Below are 24,907 nucleotides of genomic sequence, written 5' to 3'. Positions count from 1 at the left end.
AGCACACGTCTGATGTCACACACACTCCTGTGTCTCGCTGCGTTGACCGAACGCGCTGTGTGGTTTGTTTGGGGCACGACCGTACAGTACACACTGTTTATACAGGATCACAGACGATCATAGTCATTCAAGATCACAGGCTCCCCTGTGTGTGTGTGTGTTTGTGTGTAGCAGTGGGTTGGCGGGTCTGGTAATTGATTTGTGTGTTGTGTGGGTGTGTGTGTAACAGTTGGTTGACAGGTCTGGTAACTGATTTGTGTGTTGTGTTTGTGGTTGTTTCTCAGAGAGCTGGGATCCTGTTGTGGTGAATATCTGTTATCAGGAATAGAGGATTAAACATAATTGGAAATTTAAGGGGCAACATACGTTGTGGCTTTCATTTAAAGACCTGGGCTTATAGTCTAGAGATCTCTGCATCAATGAGGCCTATTGTGTTAGAGTAGTTTGGGGTAGTCAGAGTCTAAAAGACAGGGAGTAGCTTGTAAACTCTGTTTGGGGTGAACAGAGTCCGTTTTGAATGTATTACTGAATCTCACTAAACACGTTGTGGTTGAATAAGGAACGCCATTTTGAGTTATGTGGGTACTTTACATTTTGGAATGGCACATCGTAAAAGTCAGTGAGGTTAAGAAAAGAGAGGAGAGGATAGGAGAGGATGGGATGGGATAGTAGAGGGAAGTAGAGGAGAGGAGAGGATGGGATAGAATAGGTAACTAGAGGAGAGGAGATGATAGGAGAGGAGGGGAGAGCAGAGGAAACTAGAGGAGAGGATAGGAGAGGAAACTAGAGGAGAGAAGATGATAGGAGAGGAGGGGATAGGAGTGGAAACTAGAGGAGAGGAGATGATAGGAGAGGAGAGGAAACTAGAGGAGAGGAGATGATAGGAGAGGATGGGATAGGAGAGGAAACTAGAGGAGAGAAGATGATAGGAGAGGATATTAAAGGAGAGGAGATGATAGGAGAGGAGGGGATAGGAGAGGAAACTAGAGGAGAGGAGATGATAGGAGAGGAGAGGAGAGGATAGGAGAGGAAAGGAAACTAGAGGAGATGAGATGATAGAAGAGGAGGGGATAGGAGAGGACACTAAAGGAGAGGAGATGATAGGAGAGGATGGGATAGGAGAGGAAACTAGAGGAGAGAAGATGATAGGAGAGGAAGGGATAGGAGAGGAAAATAGAGGAGAGGAGATGATAGAAGAGGAGATGATAGGAGAGGATGGGATAGGAGAGGATGGGATAGGATAAGAAACTAGAGGAGAGGAGATGATAGGAGAGGATGGGATAGGAGAGGAAACTAGAGGAGAGGAGATGATAGGAGGGGATGGGATAGGAGAGGCAACTAGAGGAGAGGAGAGGAAACTAGAGGAGAGGAGATTATAGGAGAGGATGGGATAGGAGAGGAAACTAGAGGAGAGAAGATGATAGGAGAGGAAGGGATAGGAGAGGAAAATAGAGGAGAGGAGATGATAGAAGAGGAGATGATAGGAGAGGATGGGATAGGAGAGGATGGGATAGGAGAAGAAACTAGAGGAGAGGAGATGATAGGAGAGGATGGGATAGGAGAGGAAACTAGAGGAGAGGAGATGATAGGATAGGAGAGGAAACTAGAGGAGATGATAGGATAGGAGTGGATGGGAGAGGAAATGAGAGCATGGGATAGGAGAGGAAACTAGAGGAGAGGAGTGGATAGGAGAGGATATGAGAGGATGGGATAGGAGAGGAAACTTGAGGAGAGGAGATGATATGAGAGGAGGGGATAGGAGAGGAAACTAGAGGAGAGGATGGGATAGGAGAGGAAACTAGAGGAGAGTAGATGATAGGAGAGGATGGGATAGGAGAGGAAACTAGAGGAGAGGAGATGAAAGGAGAGGATGGGATAGGAGAGGAAACTAGAGGAGAGGAGATGATAGGAGAGCAGGGGATAGGAGAGGAAACTAGAGGAGAGGAGATGAAAGGATAGGAGAGGATAGGAGAGGAGATGATAGGAGAGGAAACTAGAGGAGAGGAGGGGATAGGAGAGGAAACTAGAGGAGAGGAGAGGATGGGATTGGAGAGCATATGACATGTTGCTAACGGGAAATCTTGTTTCTGTTGGTGATGTTATTGTGACCTGTTGGCAGTTCGCAACAGTAACTAGACGGCCCATTAGCAACAGGTCTCAACCACATTACCAACAGTAACTAGATGGCTCGTTAGCAACAGGTCTCAACAACATTACCAACAGTAACTAGATGGCTCATTAGCAACAGGTCTCAACAAAATTACCAACAGTAACTAGACAGCCCGTTAGCAACAGGTCTCAACAACATTACCAACAGTAAGTAGATGGCCCGTTAGCAACAGGTCTCAACAACATTACCAACAGTAACTAGATGGCTCGTTAGCAACAGGTCTCAACAACATTACCAACAGTAACTAGATGGCCCATTAGCAACAGGTCTCAACAACATTACCAACAGTAACTAGACAGCCCATTAGCAACAGGTCTCAACAACATTACCAACAGTAACTAGATGGCCCGTTAGCAACAGGTCTCAACAACATTACCAACAGTAAGTAGATGGCCCGTTAGCAACAGGTCTCAACAACATTACCAACAGTAACTAGATGGCCCGTTAGCAACAGGTCTCAACAACATTACCAACAGTAGATGGCCCATTAGCAACAGGTCTCAACAACATTAACAACAGTAACTAGATGGCCCGTTAGCAACAGGTCTCAACAACATTACCAACAGTAACTAGACGGCCCATTAGCATCACGTCTCAACATTACCAACAGTAACTAGATGGCCCGTTAGCAACATGTCTCAACAACATTACCAACAGTAACCTGATGGCCCGTTAGCAACAGGTCTCAACAACATTACCAACAGTAAGTAGATGGCCCGTTAGCAACAGGTCTCAACAACATTACCAACAGTAACTAGATGGCCCGTTAGCAACAGGTCTCAACAACATTACCAACAGTAGATGGCCCATTAGCAACAGGTCTCAACAACATTAACAACAGTAACTAGATGGCCCGTTAGCAACAGGTCTCAACAACATTACCAACAGTAACTAGACGGCCCATTAGCATCACGTCTCAACATTACCAACAGTAACTAGATGGCCCGTTAGCAACATGTCTCAACAACATTACCAACAGTAACCTGATGGCCCGTTAGCAACAGGTCTCATCAACATTACCAACAGTAACTAGACAGCCCATTAGCAACAGGTCTCAACAACATTACCAACAGTAAGTAGATGGCCCGTTAGCAACAGGTCTCAACAACATTACCAACAGTAACTAGATGGCTCGTTAGCAACAGGTCTCAACAACATTACCAACAGTAACTAGATGGCCCATTAGCAACAGGTCTCAACAACATTACCAACAGTAACTAGACAGCCCATTAGCAACAGGTCTCAACAACATTACCAACAGTAACTAGATGGCCCGTTAGCAACAGGTCTCAACAACATTACCAACAGTAAGTAGATGGCCCGTTAGCAACAGGTCTCAACAACATTACCAACAGTAACTAGATGGCCCGTTAGCAACAGGTCTCAACAACATTACCAACAGTAGATGGCCCATTAGCAACAGGTCTCAACAACATTAACAACAGTAACTAGATGGCCCGTTAGCAACAGGTCTCAACAACATTACCAACAGTAACTAGACGGCCCATTAGCATCACGTCTCAACATTACCAACAGTAACTAGATGGCCCGTTAGCAACATGTCTCAACAACATTACCAACAGTAACTAGATGGCCCGTTAGCAACATGTCTCAACAACATTACCAACAGTAACTAGATGGCCCATTAGCAACAGGTCTCAACCACATTACCAACAGTAACTAGATGGCTTGTTAGCAACAGGTCTCAACAACATTACCAACAGTAACTAGACGGCCCATTAGCAACAGGTCTCAACAACATTACTAACAGTAACTAGATGGCCCGTTAGCAAAAGGGCTCAACAACATTACCAACAGTAACTAGACAGCCCGTTAGCAACAGGTCTCAACAACATTACCAACAGTAACTAGATGGCCCGTTAGCAACAGGTCTCAACAACATTACCAACAGTAAGTAGATGGCCCGTTAGCAACAGGTCTCAACAACATTACCAACAGTAACTAGATGGCTCGTTAGCAACAGGTCTCAACAACATTACCAACAGTAGATGGCCCATTAGCAACAGGTCTCAACAACATTAACAACATTAACTAGATGGCCCGTTAGCAACAGGTCTCAACAACATGACCAACAGTTACTAGACGGCCTGTTAGCAACACGTCTCAACATTACCAACAGTAACTAGATGGCCCGTTAGCAACAGGTCTCAACAACATTACCAACAGTAACTAGACGGCCCGTTAGCAACACGTCTCAACATTACCAACAGTAACTAGATGGCCCGTTAGCAACAGGTCTCAACAACATTACCAACAGTAACTAGATGGCTCGTTAGCAACAGGTCTCAACAACATTACCAACAGTAACTAGATGGCCTGTTAGCAACATGTCTCAACAACATTACCAACAGTAACTAGATGTGCCGTTAGCAACAGGTCTCAACAACATTACCAACAGTAACTAGATGGCCCGTTAGCAACAGGTCTCAACAACATTACCAACAGTAACTAGATGGCCCGTTAGCAACATGTCTCAACAACATTACCAACAGTAACTAGATGGCCCGTTAGCAACATGTCTCAACAACATTACCAACAGTAACTAGATGGCCCGTTAGCATCAGGTCTCAACAACATTACCAACAGTAACTAGACGGCCCGTTAGCAACACGTCTCAACATTACCAACAGTAACTAGATGGCCCGTTAGCAACAGGTCTCAACAACATTACCAACAGTAACCTGATGGCCCGTTAGCAACAGGTCTCAACAACATTACCAACGGTAACCTGATGGCCCGTTAGCAACAGATCTCAACAACATTACCAACAGTAACTAGACGGCCCGTTAGCAACAGATCTCAACAACATTACCAACAGTAACTAGATGGCCCGTTAGCAACAGATCTCAACAACATTACCAACAGTAACTAGACGGCCCGTTAGCAACAGGTCTCAACAACATTACCAACAGTAACTAGATGGCCCGTTAGCAACAGGTCTCAACAACATTACCAACAGTAAGTAGATGGCCCGTTAGCAACAGGTCTCAACAACATTACCAACAGTAACTAGATGGCTCGTTAGCAACAGGTCTCAACAACATTACCAACAGTAGATGGCCCATTAGCAACAGGTCTCAACAACATTAACAACAGTAACTAGATGGCCCGTTAGCAACAGGTCTCAACAACATTACCAACAGTAACTAGACGGCCTGTTAGCAACACGTCTCAACATTACCAACAGTAACTAGATGGCCCGTTAGCAACAGGTCTCAACAACATTACCAACAGTAACTAGACGGCCCGTTAGCAACACGTCTCAACATTACCAACAGTAACTAGATGGCCCGTTAGCAACAGGTCTCAACAACATTACCAACAGTAACTAGATGGCTCGTTAGCAACAGGTCTCAACAACATTACCAACAGTAACTAGATGGCCTGTTAGCAACATGTCTCAACAACATTACCAACAGTAACTAGATGTGCCGTTAGCAACAGGTCTCAACAACATTACCAACAGTAACTAGATGGCCCGTTAGCAACAGGTCTCAACAACATTACCAACAGTAACTAGATGGCCCGTTAGCAACATGTCTCAACAACATTACCAAGAGTAACTAGATGGCCCGTTAGCAACATGTCTCAACAACATTACCAACAGTAACTAGATGGCCCGTTAGCAACATGTCTCAACAACATTACCAACAGTAACTAGATGGCCCGTTAGCATCAGGTCTCAACAACATTACCAACAGTAACTAGACGGCCCGTTAGCAACACGTCTCAACATTACCAACAGTAACTAGATGGCCCGTTAGCAACAGGTCTCAACAACATTACCAACAGTAACCTGATGGCCCGTTAGCAACAGGTCTCAACAACATTACCAACGGTAACCTGATGGCCCGTTAGCAACAGATCTCAACAACATTACCAACAGTAACTAGATGGCTCGTTAGCAACAGGTCTCAACAACATTACCAACAGTAACTAGATGGCTCATTAGCAACAGGTCTCAACAACATTACCAACAGTAACTAGATGGCTCGTTAGCAACAGGTCTCAACAACATTACCAACAGTAACTAGATGGCCCATTAGCAACAGGTCTCAACAACATTACCAACAGTAACTAGACAGCCCATTAGCAACAGGTCTCAACAACATTACCAACAGTAACTAGATGGCCCGTTAGCAACAGGTCTCAACAACATTACCAACAGTAAGTAGATGGCCCGTTAGCAACAGGTCTCAACAACATTACCAACAGTAACTAGATGGCCCGTTAGCAACAGGTCTCAACAACATTACAAACAGTAGATGGCCCATTAGCAACAGGTCTCAACAACATTAACAACAGTAACTAGATGGCCCGTTAGCAACAGGTCTCAACAACATTACCAACAGTAACTAGACGGCCCATTAGCATCACGTCTCAACATTACCAACAGTAACTAGATGGCCCGTTAGCAACATGTCTCAACAACATTACCAACAGTAACCTGATGGCCCGTTAGCAACAGGTCTCATCAACATTACCAACAGTAACTAGACGGCCCGTTAGCAACAGGTCTCAACAACATTACCAACAGTAAGTAGATGGCCCGTTAGCAACAGGTCTCAACAACATTACCAACAGTAACTAGATGGCTCGTTAGCAACAGGTCTCAACAACATTACCAACAGTAACTAGATGGCCCATTAGCAACAGGTCTCAACAACATTACCAACAGTAACTAGACAGCCCATTAGCAACAGGTCTCAACAACATTACCAACAGTAACTAGATGGCCCGTTAGCAACAGGTCTCAACAACATTACCAACAGTAAGTAGATGGCCCGTTAGCAACAGGTCTCAACAACATTACCAACAGTAACTAGATGGCCCGTTAGCAACAGGTCTCAACAACATTACCAACAGTAGATGGCCCATTAGCAACAGGTCTCAACAACATTAACAACAGTAACTAGATGGCCCGTTAGCAACAGGTCTCAACAACATTACCAACAGTAACTAGACGGCCCATTAGCATCACGTCTCAACATTACCAACAGTAACTAGATGGCCCGTTAGCAACATGTCTCAACAACATTGCCAACAGTAACTAGATGGCCCGTTAGCAACATGTCTCAACAACATTACCAACAGTAACTAGATGGCCCATTAGCAACAGGTCTCAACCACATTACCAACAGTAACTAGATGGCTTGTTAGCAACAGGTCTCAACAACATTACCAACAGTAACTAGACGGCCCATTAGCAACAGGTCTCAACAACATTACTAACAGTAACTAGATGGCCCGTTAGCAAAAGGGCTCAACAACATTACCAACAGTAACTAGACAGCCCGTTAGCAACAGGTCTCAACAACATTACCAACAGTAACTAGATGGCCCGTTAGCAACAGGTCTCAACAACATTACCAACAGTAAGTAGATGGCCCGTTAGCAACAGGTCTCAACAACATTACCAACAGTAACTAGATGGCTCGTTAGCAACAGGTCTCAACAACATTACCAACAGTAGATGGCCCATTAGCAACAGGTCTCAACAACATTAACAACATTAACTAGATGGCCCGTTAGCAACAGGTCTCAACAACATGACCAACAGTTACTAGACGGCCTGTTAGCAACACGTCTCAACATTACCAACAGTAACTAGATGGCCCGTTAGCAACAGGTCTCAACAACATTACCAACAGTAACTAGACGGCCCGTTAGCAACACGTCTCAACATTACCAACAGTAACTAGATGGCCCGTTAGCAACAGGTCTCAACAACATTACCAACAGTAACTAGATGGCTCGTTAGCAACAGGTCTCAACAACATTACCAACAGTAACTAGATGGCCTGTTAGCAACATGTCTCAACAACATTACCAACAGTAACTAGATGTGCCGTTAGCAACAGGTCTCAACAACATTACCAACAGTAACTAGATGGCCCGTTAGCAACAGGTCTCAACAACATTACCAACAGTAACTAGATGGCCCGTTAGCAACATGTCTCAACAACATTACCAACAGTAACTAGATGGCCCGTTAGCAACATGTCTCAACAACATTACCAACAGTAACTAGATGGCCCGTTAGCATCAGGTCTCAACAACATTACCAACAGTAACTAGACGGCCCGTTAGCAACACGTCTCAACATTACCAACAGTAACTAGATGGCCCGTTAGCAACAGGTCTCAACAACATTACCAACAGTAACCTGATGGCCCGTTAGCAACAGGTCTCAACAACATTACCAACGGTAACCTGATGGCCCGTTAGCAACAGATCTCAACAACATTACCAACAGTAACTAGACGGCCCGTTAGCAACAGATCTCAACAACATTACCAACAGTAACTAGATGGCCCGTTAGCAACAGATCTCAACAACATTACCAACAGTAACTAGACGGCCCGTTAGCAACAGGTCTCAACAACATTACCAACAGTAACTAGATGGCCCGTTAGCAACAGGTCTCAACAACATTACCAACAGTAAGTAGATGGCCCGTTAGCAACAGGTCTCAACAACATTACCAACAGTAACTAGATGGCTCGTTAGCAACAGGTCTCAACAACATTACCAACAGTAACTAGATGGCCTGTTAGCAACAGGTCTCAACAACATTACCAACAGTAACTAGATGGCCCGTTAGCAACATGTCTCAACAACATTACCAACAGTAACTAGATGGCCCGTTAGCAACATGTCTCAACAACATTACCAACAGTAACTAGATGGCCCTTTAGCATCAGGTCTCAACAACATTACCAACAGTAACTAGACGGCCCGTTAGCAACACGTCTCAACATTACCAACAGTAACTAGATGGCCCGTTAGCAACAGGTCTCAACAACATTACCAACAGTAACCTGATGGCCCGTTAGCAACAGGTCTCAACAACATTACCAACGGTAACCTGATGGCCCGTTAGCAACAGATCTCAACAACATTACCAACAGTAACTAGACGGCCCGTTAGCAACAGATCTCAACAACATTACCAACAGTAACTAGATGGCCCGTTAGCAACAGATCTCAACAACATTACCAACAGTAACTAGACGGCCCGTTAGCAACAGGTCTCAACAACATTACCAACAGTAACTAGATGGCCCGTTAGCAACAGGTCTCAACAACATTACCAACAGTAAGTAGATGGCCCGTTAGCAACAGGTCTCAACAACATTACCAACAGTAACTAGATGGCTCGTTAGCAACAGGTCTCAACAACATTACCAACAGTAGATGGCCCATTAGCAACAGGTCTCAACAACATTAACAACAGTAACTAGATGGCCCGTTAGCAACAGGTCTCAACAACATTACCAACAGTAACTAGACGGCCTGTTAGCAACACGTCTCAACATTACCAACAGTAACTAGATGGCCCGTTAGCAACAGGTCTCAACAACATTACCAACAGTAACTAGACGGCCCGTTAGCAACACGTCTCAACATTACCAACAGTAACTAGATGGCCCGTTAGCAACAGGTCTCAACAACATTACCAACAGTAACTAGATGGCTCGTTAGCAACAGGTCTCAACAACATTACCAACAGTAACTAGATGGCCTGTTAGCAACAGGTCTCAACAACATTACCAACAGTAACTAGATGGCCCGTTAGCAACATGTCTCAACAACATTACCAACAGTAACTAGATGGCCCGTTAGCAACATGTCTCAACAACATTACCAACAGTAACTAGATGGCCCTTTAGCATCAGGTCTCAACAACATTACCAACAGTAACTAGACGGCCCGTTAGCAACACGTCTCAACATTACCAACAGTAACTAGATGGCCCGTTAGCAACAGGTCTCAACAACATTACCAACAGTAACCTGATGGCCCGTTAGCAACAGGTCTCAACAACATTACCAACAGTAGTAACCTGATGGCCCGTTAGCAACAGATCTCAACAACATTACCAACAGTAACTAGACGACCCGTTAGCAACAGATCTCAACAACATTACCAACAGTAACTAGATGGCCCGTTAGCAACAGATCTCAACAACATTACCAACAGTAACTAGACGGCCCGTTAGCAACAGGTCTCAACAACATTACCAACAGTAACAGTAACCTGACGGCCCGTTAGCAACAGGTCTCAACAACTTAGTCTTTGAACTGACCTTACTTGCGTTTACTGTTAAAGAGTGCAGGTTCAAATCTGATCGGTCATTCTGTGGTCATTATTTGTAGAAATTGAACATGGCATTTTACTTGTGCTTTCTCAAGGTGATGCCGTTAGATCTATATTCAACTAGGACATTAATCTCATGTTTATTTAAGTCTGATGTTTGACGTTGAAGATTAATGGAGCGGTTTGTTTCTCTGGTATATTTATAATCTATGCTTTTAGATCTGTGGTCCAGGGCTATATATACATATATATATGTATACACACACACACACACACACACACACACACACACACACCTCACTCACTCACTCACTCACTCACTCACTCACTCACTCAGTTCTGGTTCAGGGCTGAGACAGTTGTGAGTAGTCAGCAGAGCTTTGGACAGAGCGATGTCACTCTCAATAAGGTCCTTGCCCTGACTGTCTGTCTGTCTGTCTGTCTGTCTGTCTGTCTGTCTGTCTGTCTGTCTATTTGTCTTACTCCTTACCTTTACCAGTTAGAGATGGGAGGGGAGGTAAGGTGAGAGAGGGATGGAGAGGAAAATATGGTATGGGTAGAGAGGGAGGGAGCTTTGGAGGGATTCAGTTTTTTTGCCCCCCTTGTCCTACCTCTTTCAGCCAAAGATGAGAGGGTACTGGCATATGAGAGAGAGAGAGAGATTTATTGGCTAGTTGATATTTAACTCTACATATTTCCTTTCTGATTTGTTGGCTAGTTGATATTTAACTCTACATATTTCCTGTCTGGTCTGTTGGCTAGTTGATATTTAACTCTACATATTTCCTGTCTGGTTTGTTGGCTAGTTGATATTTAACTCTACATATTTCCTGTCTGGTTTGTTGGCTAGTTGATATTTAACTCTACATATTTCCTGTCTGGTTTGTTGGCTAGTTGATATTTAACACTACATATTTCCTGTCTGGTTTGTTGGCTAGTTGATATTTAACTCTACATATTGTATTTCCTGTCTGGTTTGTTGGCTAGTTGATATTTAACTCTACATATTGTATTTCCTGTCTGGTTTGTTGGCTAGTTGATATTTAACTCTACATATTGTATTTCCTGTCTGATTTTATGGCTAGTTGATATTTAACCCTACATATTGTATTTCCTGTCTGATTTTATGGCTAGTTGATATTTAACTCTACATATTGTATTTCCTGTCTGGTTTGTTGGCTAGTTGATATTTAACTCTATATTGTATTTCCTGTCAGATTTTTTGGCTAGTTGCTTGTGTGATTCTGTCTTTTGTACTTGTCTTTTCTGTTATTTTCTTAGTATTTTGGGAGGGGTTCAGCCTGATTCAGAAGTTTGACTAAAGTAACCCCGTCTTTCTCAGTCCACAGAGGGTCAAACTTTGAGCTGGTGTTTCTTGTCTTAATCGGTCCAGCTTGACTAACTAACTCTCCCACTCTTTCTCTCAATGCAGATATCCCTTGAAATCTAATTGTATATGCTTACCTAGTCTTATTAACAAATACTCTCTCTCTCTCTCTCTCTCTCTGTCTCTCTCTCTCTCTCTCTCTCTCTCTCTCTCTATATCTCTCTCTCTCTCTCTCTCTCTCTCAGAGAACCCTAGAGAGTCATGCTTTGATCCTGGGGTGGTGAGGAACGGTACCAGGATTGGAGCTGACCTTAAGCTGGGCTCAACCACCACCTACTACTGTGATAGTGGATATACTCTGGAAGGAGAACCCACTCTGACCTGCGTCATGGGGTCAGACAGCAAGCCCTCCTGGAACAAACAAAAACCAATCTGCATAGGTAACGTACCGAGAAGATAAATACAAAACAAAATAGAGAAATCAATGAATAGGCCTAACTGAATTAGAAAACATTGTCAAGGTAACATTCAAACATCCTTTTGTAAACAATTGTTTTTAATGAGTCACTTTATAAGTAAAAAATATTTTAAAAAATGATAATAAGCCCCCCCCCGAGCCACTACAGCCCCGTTGAGCCACTACAGCCCAGTCGAGCCCCTCCAAGCCACTACAGCCCCGTCGAGCCACTACAGCCCCGTCGAGCCCCTCCAAGCCACTACAGCCCCGTCGAGCCACTACAGCCCCGTCGAGCCCCCCCAAGCCACTACAGCCCCGTCGAGCCCCTCCAAGCCACTACAGCCCCGTCGAGCCCCTCCAAGCCACTACAGCCCCGTCGAGCCCACCCCAAGCCACTACAGCCCCGTCGAGCCCCCCCAAGCCACTACAGCCCCGTCGAGCCCCTCCAAGCCACTACAGCCCCGTCGAGCCCCTCCAAGCCACTACAGCCCCGTCGAGCCCACCCCAAGCCACTACAGCCCCGTCGAGCCCCTCCAAGACACTACAGCCCCGTCAAGCCCATCCCAAGCCACTACAGCCCCGTCGAGCCCACCCCAAGCCACTACAGCCCCGTCGAGCCCCTCCAAGCCACTACAGGTGCAGGGTTGATTAATCGGTTGGTAGCTGGCTAGTGACAGTGACTGGCCAGTTAGTGATGGCTATTTAACAGTCTGATGGCCTTGAGATAGAAGCTGTTTTTCCAGTCTCTCGGTCCCTGCTTTGATGGACCTGTACTGACCTTGTGGATGATAACGAGGTGAGCAGGCCGTGGCTCGGGTGATTGATGTCCTTGATGATCTTTTTGACCTTCTTGTGACATCGGGTGCTGTAGGTGCTCCTCTCTGCTGTCTCATGAAGTCCACCATCAGTTCCTTTGTCTTGTTGACGTTGAGAGAGAAGTTAGGTTATTTTCCTGGCTGCACTCCTCCAGGACCCTCACCTCCTCCCAGTAGGCCATCTCGTCATCAGTGGTGGAAAAAGTACTCAAATCAAATTGTATTAATCACCTTACAGTGAAATGCTGACTTACGAACCCCGAACCAACAATGCAGTTTTAAAAAATACAGATAAGAATAAGAAATAAAAGTAACAAGAAATTAAAGAGCAGCAGTAAAATAAAAATAGTGAGGCTATATACAGGGTGTTACGGTACAGAGTCAATGTGGAGGCTATATACAGGGTGTTACGGTACAGAGTCAATATGGAGGCTATATACAGGGTGTTACGGTACAGAGTCAATGTGGAGTCTATGTACAGGGTGTTACGGTACAGAGTCAATGTGGAGTCTATATACAGGGTGTTACGGTACAGAGTCAATGTGGAGACTATATACAGGGTGTTACGGTACAGAGTCAGTGTGGAGGCTATATACAGGGTGTTACGGTACAGAGTCAATGTGGAGGCTATATACAGGGTGTTACGGTACAGAGTCAATATGGAGGCTATATACAGGGTGTTACGGTACAGAGTCAATGTGGAGTCTATATACAGGGTGTTACGGTACAGAGTCAATGTGGAGTCTATATACAGGGTGTTACGGTACAGAGTCAATGTGGAGACTATATACAGGGTGTTACGGTACAGAGTCAATGTGGAGTCTATATACAGGGTATTACAGTACAGAGTCAATGTGGAGGCTATATACAGGGTGTTACGGTACAGAGTCAATATGGAGGCTATATAGAGGGTATTACGGTACAGAGTCAATGTGGAGGGTATATACAGGGGGTACCGGTACAGAGTCAATGTGGAGGCTATATACAGGGTGTTACGGTACAGAGTCAATGTGGAGGCTATATACAGGGGGCACCGGTACAGAGTCAATGTGGAGGCTATATACAGGGGGCACCGGTACAGAGTCATTGTGGAGGCTATATACAGGGGGTACCGGTACAGAGTCAATGTGGAGGCTATATACAGGGGGTACAAGTACAGAGTCAATGTGGAGGCTATATACAGGGGGTACCAATACAGAGTCAATGTGGAGGCTATATACAGGGTATTACGGTACAGAGTCAATGTGGAGGATATATACAGGGGGCACCGGTACAGAGTCATTGTGGAGGCTATATACAGGGGGTACCGGTACAGAGTCAATGTGGAGGCTATATACAGGGGGTACCGGTACAGAGTCAATGTGGAGGCTATATACAGGGGGTACCGGTACAGAGTCAATGTGGAGGCTATATACAGGGTGTTACGGTACAGAGTCAATGTAGAGGCTATATAAAAGGGGATACCGGTACAGAGTCAATGTGGAGGCTATATACAGGGGATACCGGTACAGAGTCAATGTGGAGGCTATATACAGGGGATACCGGTACAGAGTCAATGTGGAGGCTATATACAGGGGGTACCGGTACAGAGTCAATGTGAATGCTATATACAGGGGGTACCGGTACAGAGTCAATGTGGAGGCTATATACAGGGGGTACCGGTACAGAGTCAATGTGGAGGCTATATACAGGGGGTACCAATACAGAGTCAATGTGGAGGCTATATACAGGGTATTACGGTACAGAGTCAATGTGGAGGCTATATACAGGGGGCACCGGTACAGAGTCATTGTGGAGGCTATATACAGGGGGTACCGGTACAGAGTCAATGTGGAGGCTATATACAGGGGGTACCGGTACAGAGTCAATGTGGAGGCTATATACAGGGGGTACCGGTACAGAGTCAATGTGGAGGTTATATACAGGGGGTACCGGTACAGAGTCAATGTGGAGGCTATATACAGGGTGTACCGGTACAGAGTCAATGTGGAGGCTATATACAGGGGATACCGGTACAGAGTCAATGTGGAGGCTATATACAGGGGGTACCGGTACAGAGTCAATGTGGAGGCTATATACAGGGGGTACCAGTACAGAGTCAATGTGGAGGCTATATACAGGGGATACCGGTACAGAGTCAATGTGGAGGCTATATACAGGGGGTACCGGTACAGAGTCAATGTGGAGGCTATATACAGGGGGTACCGGTACAGAGTCAATGTGGAGGCTATATACAGGGTGTACCGGTACAGAGTCAATGTGGAGGCTATATGCAGGGTGTTACGGTACAGAGTCAATGTGGAGGCTATATACAGGGTGTTACGGTACAGAGTCAATGTGGAGTCTATATACAGGGGGTACCGGTACAGAGTCAATGTGGAGGCTATATACAGGGGGTACCGGTACAGAGTCAATGTGGAGGCTATATACAGGGGGTACCGGTACAGAGTCAATGTGGAGGCTATATACAGGGTGTACCGGTACAGAGTCAATGTGGAGGCTATATACAGGGGGTACCGGTACAGAGTCAATGTGGAGGCTATATACAGGGTGTTACGGTACAGAGTCAATGTGGAGGCTATATACAGGGGATACCGGTACAGAGTCAATGTGGAGGCTATATACAGGGGGTACCGGTACAGAGTCAATGTGGAGGCTATATACAGGGTGTTACGGTACAGAGTCAATGTGGAGGCTATATACAGGGGATACCGGTACAGAGTCAATGTGGAGGCTATATACAGGGGGTACCGGTACAGAGTCAATGTGGAGGCTATATACAGGGTGTTACGGTACAGAGTCAATGTGGAGGCTATATACAGGGGATACCGGTACAGAGTCAATGTGGAGGCTATATACAGGGGGTACCGGTACAGAGTCAATGTGGAGGTTATATACAGGGGGTACCGGTACAGAGTCAATGTGGAGGCTATATACAGGGTGTACCGGTACAGAGTCAATGTGGAGGCTATATACAGGGGATACCGGTACAGAGTCAATGTGGAAGCTATATACAGGGGGTACCGGTACAGAGTCAATGTGGAGGCTATATACAGGGGGTACCAGTACAGAGTCAATGTGGAGGTAATATACAGGGGATACCGGTACAGAGTCAATGTGGAGGCTATATACAGGGGGTACCGGTACAGAGTCAATGTGGAGGCTATATGCAGGGTGTTACGGTACAGAGTCAATGTGGAGGCTATATACAGGGTGTTACGGTACAGAGTCAATGTGGAGACTATATACAGGGGGTACCGGTACAGAGTCAATGTGGAGGCTATATACAGGGGGTACCGGTACAGAGTCAATGTGGAGGCTATATACAGGGGGTACCGGTACAGAGTCAATGTGGAGGCTATATACAGGGTGTACCGGTACAGAGTCAATGTGGAGGCTATATACAGGGGGTACCGGTACAGAGTCAATGTGGAGGCTATATACAGGGTGTTACGGTACAGAGTCAATGTGGAGGCTATATACAGGGGATACCGGTACAGAGTCAATGTGGAGGCTATATACAGGGGATACCGGTACAGAGTCAATGTGGAGGCTATATACAGGGGATACCGGTACAGAGTCAATGTGGAGGCTATATACAGGGGGTACCGGTACAGAGTCAATGTGAATGCTATATACAGGGGGTACCGGTACAGAGTCAATGTGGAGGCTATATACAGGGGGGACCGGTACAGAGTCAATGTGGAGGCTATATACAGGGTGTTACGGTACAGAGTCAATGTGGAGGCTATATACAGGGGATACCGGTACAGAGTCAATGTGGAGGCTATATACAGGGGATACCGGTACAGAGTCAATGTGGAGGCTATATACAGGGGATACCGGTACAGAGTCAATGTGGAGGCTATATACAGGGGGTACCGGTACAGAGTCAATGTGGAGGCTATATACAGGGGATACCGGTACAGAGTCAATGTGGAGGCTATATACAGGGGATACCGGTACAGAGTCAATGTGGAGGCTATATACAGGGGATACCGGTACAGAGTCAATGTGGAGGCTATATACAGGGTGTTACGGTACAGAGTCAATGTGGAGACTATATACAGGGGGGTACCGGAACAGAGTCAATGTGGAGGCTATATACAGGGGGTACCAGTACAGAGTCAATGTGAATGCTATATACAGGGGGGTACAGGTACAGGGTCACCGTTTAGTTGAGGTAATATGTACATGCAGTTAGAGTTATTAAAGTGACTTTGCATAGATGATAACAACAGAGAGGTTTAAAAGGGGGCAATGCCAATAGTCTGGTTAGCCATTTGATTAGCTGTTCAGGAGTCCTTTGGATTGGGGGTAGGAGCTGTTTAGAAGCCTCTTGGACCTAGACATGGCGCTCCAGTACCGCTTGTCATGTGGAAGCAAAGAGAACAGTCTATGACTAGGGTGGCTGGAGTCTTTGACAATTTTTTAGGCTTCCTTTAACACTGGTAAAGAGGTCCTGGATGGCAGGAAGCTTGGCCCCAGTGATGTACTGTGCCTTTAGCACTGCCTTGTGGTTGGAGGCCGAGCAGCTGCCATACTTGGCAGTGATGCAACCAGATGCAACCATGCTCTCGATGGCGCAGCTGTAGAACCTTTTGAGGACTCATGCCAAATCTTTTCAGTCTCCTGAGGGGGAAAAGGTGTTGTCGTGCCCTCTTCACGACTGTCTTGGTGTGCTTGGACCATGTTAGTTTGTTGGTGATGTGGACACCAAGGAACTTGAAGCTCTTAACCTGCACCACTGCAGCCCCGTCTATGAGAATGGGGGCGTGCTCTGTTCTCTTTTTCAAGCAATGTGGAGCGCAATAGAGATTGTATCATCTGTGGATCTGTTGGGGCAGTATGCAAATTGGAGTGGGTCTAGGGTTTCTGGGATGATGATGTTGATGTGAGCCTTGACTAGCCTATGAAAGCACTTCATGGCTACAGACGTGAGTGCTACGGGTCAAGAATCATTTAGGCAGGTTACCTTAGTGTTCTTGGGCACAGGCATTATGGTGGTCTGCTTAAAACACGTTGGTATTACAGACTCGGACAGGGAGAGGTTGAAAATGTCAGTGAAGACACTTGCCAGTTGGTCAGCGTATGCTCACAGTACACATCCTGGTAATCCTTCTGGCCCTGCGGCCTTGTGAATGTTGAACTGTTCACTGCGGAGAGCGTGATCACACAGTCTACTGGAACAGCTGGTGCTCTCATGCATGTTTCAGTGTTATATGCCTTGAAGCGAGCACAGAGCATAGAAGTAGTTTAGCTCGTCTGGTAGGCTCGTGTCACTGGGCAGCTCTTGGCTGTGCTTCCCTTTGTAGTCTGTAATGGTTTGCATGCCCTGCCACATCTGACGAGCGTCAGAGCTGTTGTAGTATGATTTGATCTTAGTCCTGTATTAATGCTTTGCCTGTTTGATGGTTCTTCGGAGGGCATAGAGGGCTTTCTTATAAGCTTCTGGGTTAGAAGTCCCACTCCTTGAAAGCGGCAGTTCTAGCCTTTAGCTCAGCTTGGATGTTGCCTGTAATCCATGGCTTCTGGTTGGGGTATGTACGTACAGTCACTGTGGGGACGACGTCATTGATACACTTATTGATGATGCCAATGACTGATGTGGTAAACTCCTCAATGCCATCAGAAGAATCCCGGAACATATTCCAGTCTGTGCAAAACAGTCCTGTAGCTCAGCATCTGCTTCATCTGACCACTTTTTTATTGATCTTGTCACTGGTGCTTACTGCTTACATTTTTTGCTTGTAAGCAGGAATCAGTAGGATAACATTTTGGTCAGATTTGCCAAATGGAGGGCGAGGGAGAGCTTTGTATGTGTCTCTGTGTGTGGAGTAAAGGTGGTCCAGAGTTATTTTTCCCTCTGGTTGCGCATTTAACATGCTGATAGATATTTTGTAAAATGGACTTAATGCAACCGCTGTGTCAATCTTTACCGAAAAATCACACCATGCAATAATCTGAGTACGGCCCTCACACAAAAACCAGCCATACAGATACCCGCCATGTTGTGGAGTCAACAAAGTCAGAAATATCATTATAAATATGCACTTACCTTTGATGATATTCATCAGAATGCACTTCCACAATAAATGTTTGTTTTGTTCGATAAAGTCCATCATTAATGTCCAAATACCTCCTTTTTGTTTGCTTGTTTAGTTCACAAATCAATATTCACGACGCGCAGGCCAAACGAAAAGTCTAAATGTTCCGTTACAGTCTGTAGAAACATGTCAAACGAAGTATAGAATCAATCTTTAGGATGTTTTTAATATATATCTTCAATAATGTTTCAACCGCACGGGAGTGCGCGAGACTGAGCTCATGACATTCTGACATTCTCCCAGACCTCTTACGCAATCAGCTCTCATTCTCTCCTCCTTCACTGAAGGAAGCCTCAAACAAGGTTCTGTAGACTGTTGACATCTAGCCTTAGGAAGTGCAATCGGACCAAATTTACACTATCTGGGATAGGCAAAGAGTTGAAAAACTACAAAGCTCAGATGCTGTATTTTTTTTCTCAGATTTTTGCCTGCCATTTGAGTTCTGTTATACTCACAGACATTCAAACCGTTTTAGAAACTCCAGAGTGTTTTCTATCCAAATAAACTAATATATTTATTTATTTTTTGAATTTTTACCGCTTTTTCTTCCCAATTTCATGGTATCCAATTGTTAGTAGCTACTATCTTGTCTCATCACTACAACTCCCATACGGGCTCGGGAGAAACGAAGGTTGAAAGTCATGCGTCCTCCGATACACAACCCAACCAAGCCGCACTGCTTCTTAACACAGCGTGCATCCAACCCGGTAGCCAGCCGCACCAATGTGTCGGAGGAAACACCATGCACCTGGCAACCTTGGTTAGCGCGCACTGCGCCTGGCCCGCCACAGGAGTCGCTGGTGCGCGATGAGACAAGGATATCCCTGCCGGCCAAACCCTCCCTAACCCGGACGACGCTAGGCCAATTGTGCGTCACCCCACGGACCTCCCGGTCACGGCCGGTTACAACAGAGCCTGGGCGTGAACCCAGAGTCTCTGGTGGCACAGCTGGCACAGCGCCCTTAACCACTGCGCCACCCGGGAGGCCCTTATCCAAATATACTAATAATATGCATATCTTAGCTTCTGGGCCTGAGTAGCAGGCAGTTTACTCTGGGCACCTTATTCATTCAAAATACTGCCACCAGCCATAATAAGTTAAGTTTCCCGGAGTGCCGCCTCTGGGTGAGCGTTTTCTTGTTTACTTATGGCGTAATGCAGCTCATTCAATGGTGTCTTAGTGCCAGCCTCAGTCTGTGATGGTATGTAAAACAGCTATGAAAAATACAGATGGAAACTCTCTAGGTAGGTGGTGTGGTCTACAGCTTATCATGAGATACTCTACCTCAGGCGGGCAATAGCTCGAGGCTTCCTTAAATATATCATGCTCCAGCTGTTATTTACAAAAACACATAGTCCGCCGTCCATTGTCTTACCAGACGCCGCTATTCTATCCTGCCGGTCCAGCCAGCTGTATGTTGATAGATGATGTTGTTCAGCCACGACTCTGTGAAGCATCAGATAAGATACTACAGTTTTGAATGTCCCGTTGGTAGTTTAGTCTTCCGCGTAGGTCATCTATTTCATTGTCCAAAGAATGCACGTTTGCTTGCAGAATGGAAGGTAGTGGGGGTTTATTTAATCGCCTATGAATTCTCAGATGGCAGTTCTCATACTTGAGTAACAGTAAAGATACGTTAAAATGACTCAAATAAATGTGAAAGTAAAATACTACTTGAGTCAAAGTCTACAAGTATTTGGTTTTAAATATACTTACGTATCAAAAGGAAAATGGAATCTCTAAAATGTACTTCAGAATCAAAATTAGAAGTAAAAGTATAAGCAAACCAACATACTTTAACTTGAAGCAACCAAATAGTTAGTAATGGAGCACATTCTGATTGGCCAACTTGTCATGGCTGCAATCCCGTTAACGGGATAATTGTCATCAACAACCGCTGAAGAGCATAGCGCTACATTCAATGAATATTACTAAAAATATTTATATTCATGAAATCACAAGTGCAATATAGGAAAACAAACAAAAAGCTTAGCCTTTTGTTAAACGACCTGTTGTGTCAGATTTTGAAATTATGCTTCACAGCGAAAGCAATGGCTGTCCAAACTCAGTTGGGCGAGCAAAACTCATGTGACCACTTGACGCGATGTTATCGTTCTGGCTCATTTTTCAAAATAAAAGCCTGAAACTATGTCTAAAGACTGACACCTTGAGGAAGCGATAGAATAGGAAAAGGAATCTGGTTGATATCCCTTTAAATGGAGCAAAGGGAGGCTATGGAACATGGAGATTTCAAAATAGAAGCCACTTCCTGCTTTGATTTTCCTCAGGGTTTCGCCTGCAATATCAGTTATGTTATACTCACAGACAATATTTTGACAGTTTTGGAAACTTTAGAGTGGTTTCTATCCAATACTAATAATAATATGCATATATTAGCAACTGAGACTGAGTAGCTGGCCGTTTACTCTGGGCACCTTATTCATCCAAGCTACTCAATACTGCCCCTGCAGCCATAACAAGTTAAGATTTGACAGCCCTTTCGTGCCACCGCGCCCATAATTCTGGTTGTGAAAATAGCTGAAATATTTCTGACACACCCCTGAACCTATAAAGCACTTAGATTTATGTTAGATTTATTAAAATAGATCCCTTGGTATTACAATGTCTATCTAGCATGAGAGAGAGAGGGTTCAAGCCTCATCTCTCCAGGCTAACCCCGAGAGACACTTAGAAAACATTGCAATTTCACTCCAGCACACACCAGGGACACACAGCCGCCAAGAAGCCCAGTCGGCAACAGACAAGAAAAGTAATTTAACAACGATGGTGGAAGAAAAACAGAGAAATTGAATATCTCTGTCACATCTCTTTCCATTCCCTCTCTCTGTCGCTCCCTCTGTCTGTTTCTCCCTCTCTTTCCCTCTCTCTGTCGCTCTCTCTGTCTGTTTCTCTCTCTCTCTCGCTCCCTCTTTTTCTCTCTCTCTTTCTCTCTCTCTCTCTCTCTGTCTCTTTCTCTCTCTGTCTCTCTCTCTCTTTCTCTCTCTCTCTCTCTCTGTCTCTTTCTCTCTCTCCATCCTTCTAGCTCTGTGTGGAGGGCAGTATTCTGGGCTGGAGGGTGTGGTCTTGTCTCCCGGTTACCCAGGCAACTACAGCAGTGCCCGGACATGTCTGTACTCGGTGGTCGTGCCCAAAGACTATGGTGAGTGCTACAACACACAATTTATCCTTCACTCCTGGATAGAAGTTGACCTTAGGTACAGATCTAGGATCAGCGTAACCCCTCCATAATCTAATGTGATCCGTTGAAAGGGTAAAATACAAATCTGACTTGAGATCAACTTCTAGGGACACTTCATACTCTGAGACATGTTAATCCTTTGTGTGTCTCAACACTCAGGAACAGTATTTCACTCCCTTTACACAGCGTCTGGCTATCTCTCCATGCACCTCACACCATCTCTCTTTCTCTCTCACACACACACACACACCATCACTCCCGCTCACCCCCTGTGATGGACTGCAGTGAAGTGTGGGCGTCTGAACACTCTCACAGAAGGAAGAACACAACATGCATTCCAAATGGAACCCTATTCCCTATATAGTGCACTACTTTAGACCAGGGCCCTATGGAACCCTATTCCCTATATATAGTACACTACTTTAGACCAGAGCCCTATTCCCTATATAGGGCCTACTTTAGACCAGAGCCCTATTCCCTATATAGTGCACTACTTTAGACCAGGACCCTATTACCTATATAGTGCACTACTTTAGACCAGAGCCCTATTCCCTATATAGTGCACTACTTTAGACCAGGGCCATATTCCCTATATAGTGCCCTACTTTACACCAGAGCCCTATTCCCTATATAGTGCCCTACTTTAGACCCAAGCCCTATTCCCTATATAGTGCACTACTTTAGACCAGAACCCTTTGCCCTATATAGTGCACTACTTTAGAGCAGAGCCCTGTCTGTCTGTCTGTCTGTCTGTCTGTCTGTCTGTCTGTCTGTCTGTCTGTCTGTCTGTCTGTCTGTCTGAGAGATCTGTCAGAATTGCAGACAGAAAGACAGACAGACCTTCTTCATTGTAACCACAATATCACAATAAATTGAACACAGACAACATGAGCAGATTAACTTGGTCGAAACATTTCTTCATTAATAAAAAGACAATAAGAAATCAATTATACTACTTATTCATTTTGATCCAAAGCCAGGAATGAGTGAGTCACTCAGCTCTGTGCTGACAAAAATAGCTTGATGTTGAGAAAAAGTCTGCTAAATAGGCCAATTCGAAACGAATATTGTCTAAATAAACTAGTACATTTCATAAATAAAACAAACACAATCTGCCACCATCTACCACAAGTGTTTCAGCTTTCAACATTTAATTGAGGAACCACTGTGCGTACCCTCTCCCCGGCCTCTCCTTCCTCATCTCCCTCAGAGGGTACAGGGTGATAATGAGCTTTTTGCCAGTCTAATGACGGAGGATGGAGCCGAAATGGTTCCTTATCTCCTAAATAATGCACCTCATGGTCCATGATTAGAAGTAGTGCACTATATAGGGAATAGGGTTCTATAGGGCTCTGGTCTAAAGTAGTGCACTATATAGGGAATAGGGTTCCATAGGGCTCTGGTCTAAAGTAGTGCACTATATAGGGAATAGGGTGCCATAGGGCTCTGGTCTAAAGTAGTGTTCTATCTAGATGAGTCATGTTTCTGTCGAGATGAGTCATGTTTCTGTCGAGATGAGTTATGTCTCTGTCTGAGTCTCATTTCTATCTAGATGAGTCATGATTCGATGAGTCATGTTTCAATCTAGATGAGTCATGTTTCTATCTATATGAGTTATGTCTAGATGAGTCATGTTTATATCTAGATGAGTCATGTTTCTGTCTAGATGAGTCATGTTTCTATCTAGATGAGTCATGTTTCTGTCTAGATGAGTCATGTTTCGATGAGTCATGTTTCTGTCTAGATGGGTCATGTGTAGATGAGTCATGTTTCTGTCTAGATGAGTCATGTTTCTATCTAGATGAGTCATGTTTCTGTCTAGATGAGTCATGTTTCAATGAGTCATGTTTCTGTCTAGATGAGTCATGTTTCTGTCTAGATGAGTCATGTTTCGATGACTAATGTTTCTGTCTAGGTGAGTCGTGTAGATGAGTCATGTTTCTGTCTAGATGAGTCATTTTTCTATCTAGATGAGTCATGTTTCTATCTAGATGAGTCATGTCTAGATGAGTCATGTTTCTATCTAGATGATTCATGTTTCTGTCTAGATGAGTCATGTTTTGATGAGTCATGTTTCTATCTAGATGAGTCATGTTTCTATCTAGATGAGTCATGTCTAGATGAGCAATGTTTCTATCTAGATGAGTCATGTTTCTATCTAGATGAGTCATGTTTCTGTCTAGATGAGTCATGTTTCTGTCTAGATGAGTCATGTTTCTATCTAGATGAGTCATGTTTCTATCTAGATGAGTCATGTTTCTATCTAGATGAGTCATGTTTCTGTCTAGATGAGTCATGTTTCTGTCTTGATGAGTCATGTTTTGATGAGTCATGTTTCTGTCTAGATGAGTCATATTTTGATGAGTCAAGTTTCTGTCTAGATGAGTCTTGTGTAGATGAGTCATGTTTCTGTCTAGATGATTCATGTTTCTATCTAGATGAGTCATGTTTCTGTCTAGATGAGTCATGTTTCTGTCGAGATGAGTCATGTTTCTGTCGAGATGAGTCATGTTTCTGTCTATATGAGTCATGTTTCTGTCTAGATGAGTCATGTTTCGATGAGTCATGTTTCTGTCTAGATGGGTCATGTGTAGATGAGTCATGTTTCTGTCTAGATGAGTCATGTTTCTATCTAGATGAGTCATGTTTCTTTTGAGATGAGTCATATTTCTATCTAGATGAGTCATGTTTCTGTCGAGATGAGTCATATT

General features: G+C 44.6%; 1 protein-coding gene across 1 annotated transcript in view; it reads left to right on the top strand.

Annotated features, from left to right (window-relative positions):
- LOC139391626 (CUB and Sushi multiple domains 2) overlaps positions 1–24,907 on the top strand; it is a 772,990-nt gene that overhangs the window by 526,798 nt on the left and 221,285 nt on the right. The window contains exons 31-32 of the mRNA XM_071139005.1: positions 11,863–12,057; positions 22,041–22,157. Of these exons, the coding sequence (XP_070995106.1) occupies positions 11,863–12,057; positions 22,041–22,157 (312 nt within the window). The remainder of the gene's footprint in view (positions 1–11,862; positions 12,058–22,040; positions 22,158–24,907) is intronic.

Source organism: Oncorhynchus clarkii, chromosome 32 (genome assembly GCF_045791955.1).
Source record: "Oncorhynchus clarkii lewisi isolate Uvic-CL-2024 chromosome 32, UVic_Ocla_1.0, whole genome shotgun sequence".
Taxonomy (NCBI): Eukaryota; Metazoa; Chordata; class Actinopteri; order Salmoniformes; family Salmonidae; genus Oncorhynchus; species Oncorhynchus clarkii.
Note: the sequence above shows the minus strand (reverse complement) of the source record. Positions and strands in the feature narration are given on the sequence as shown.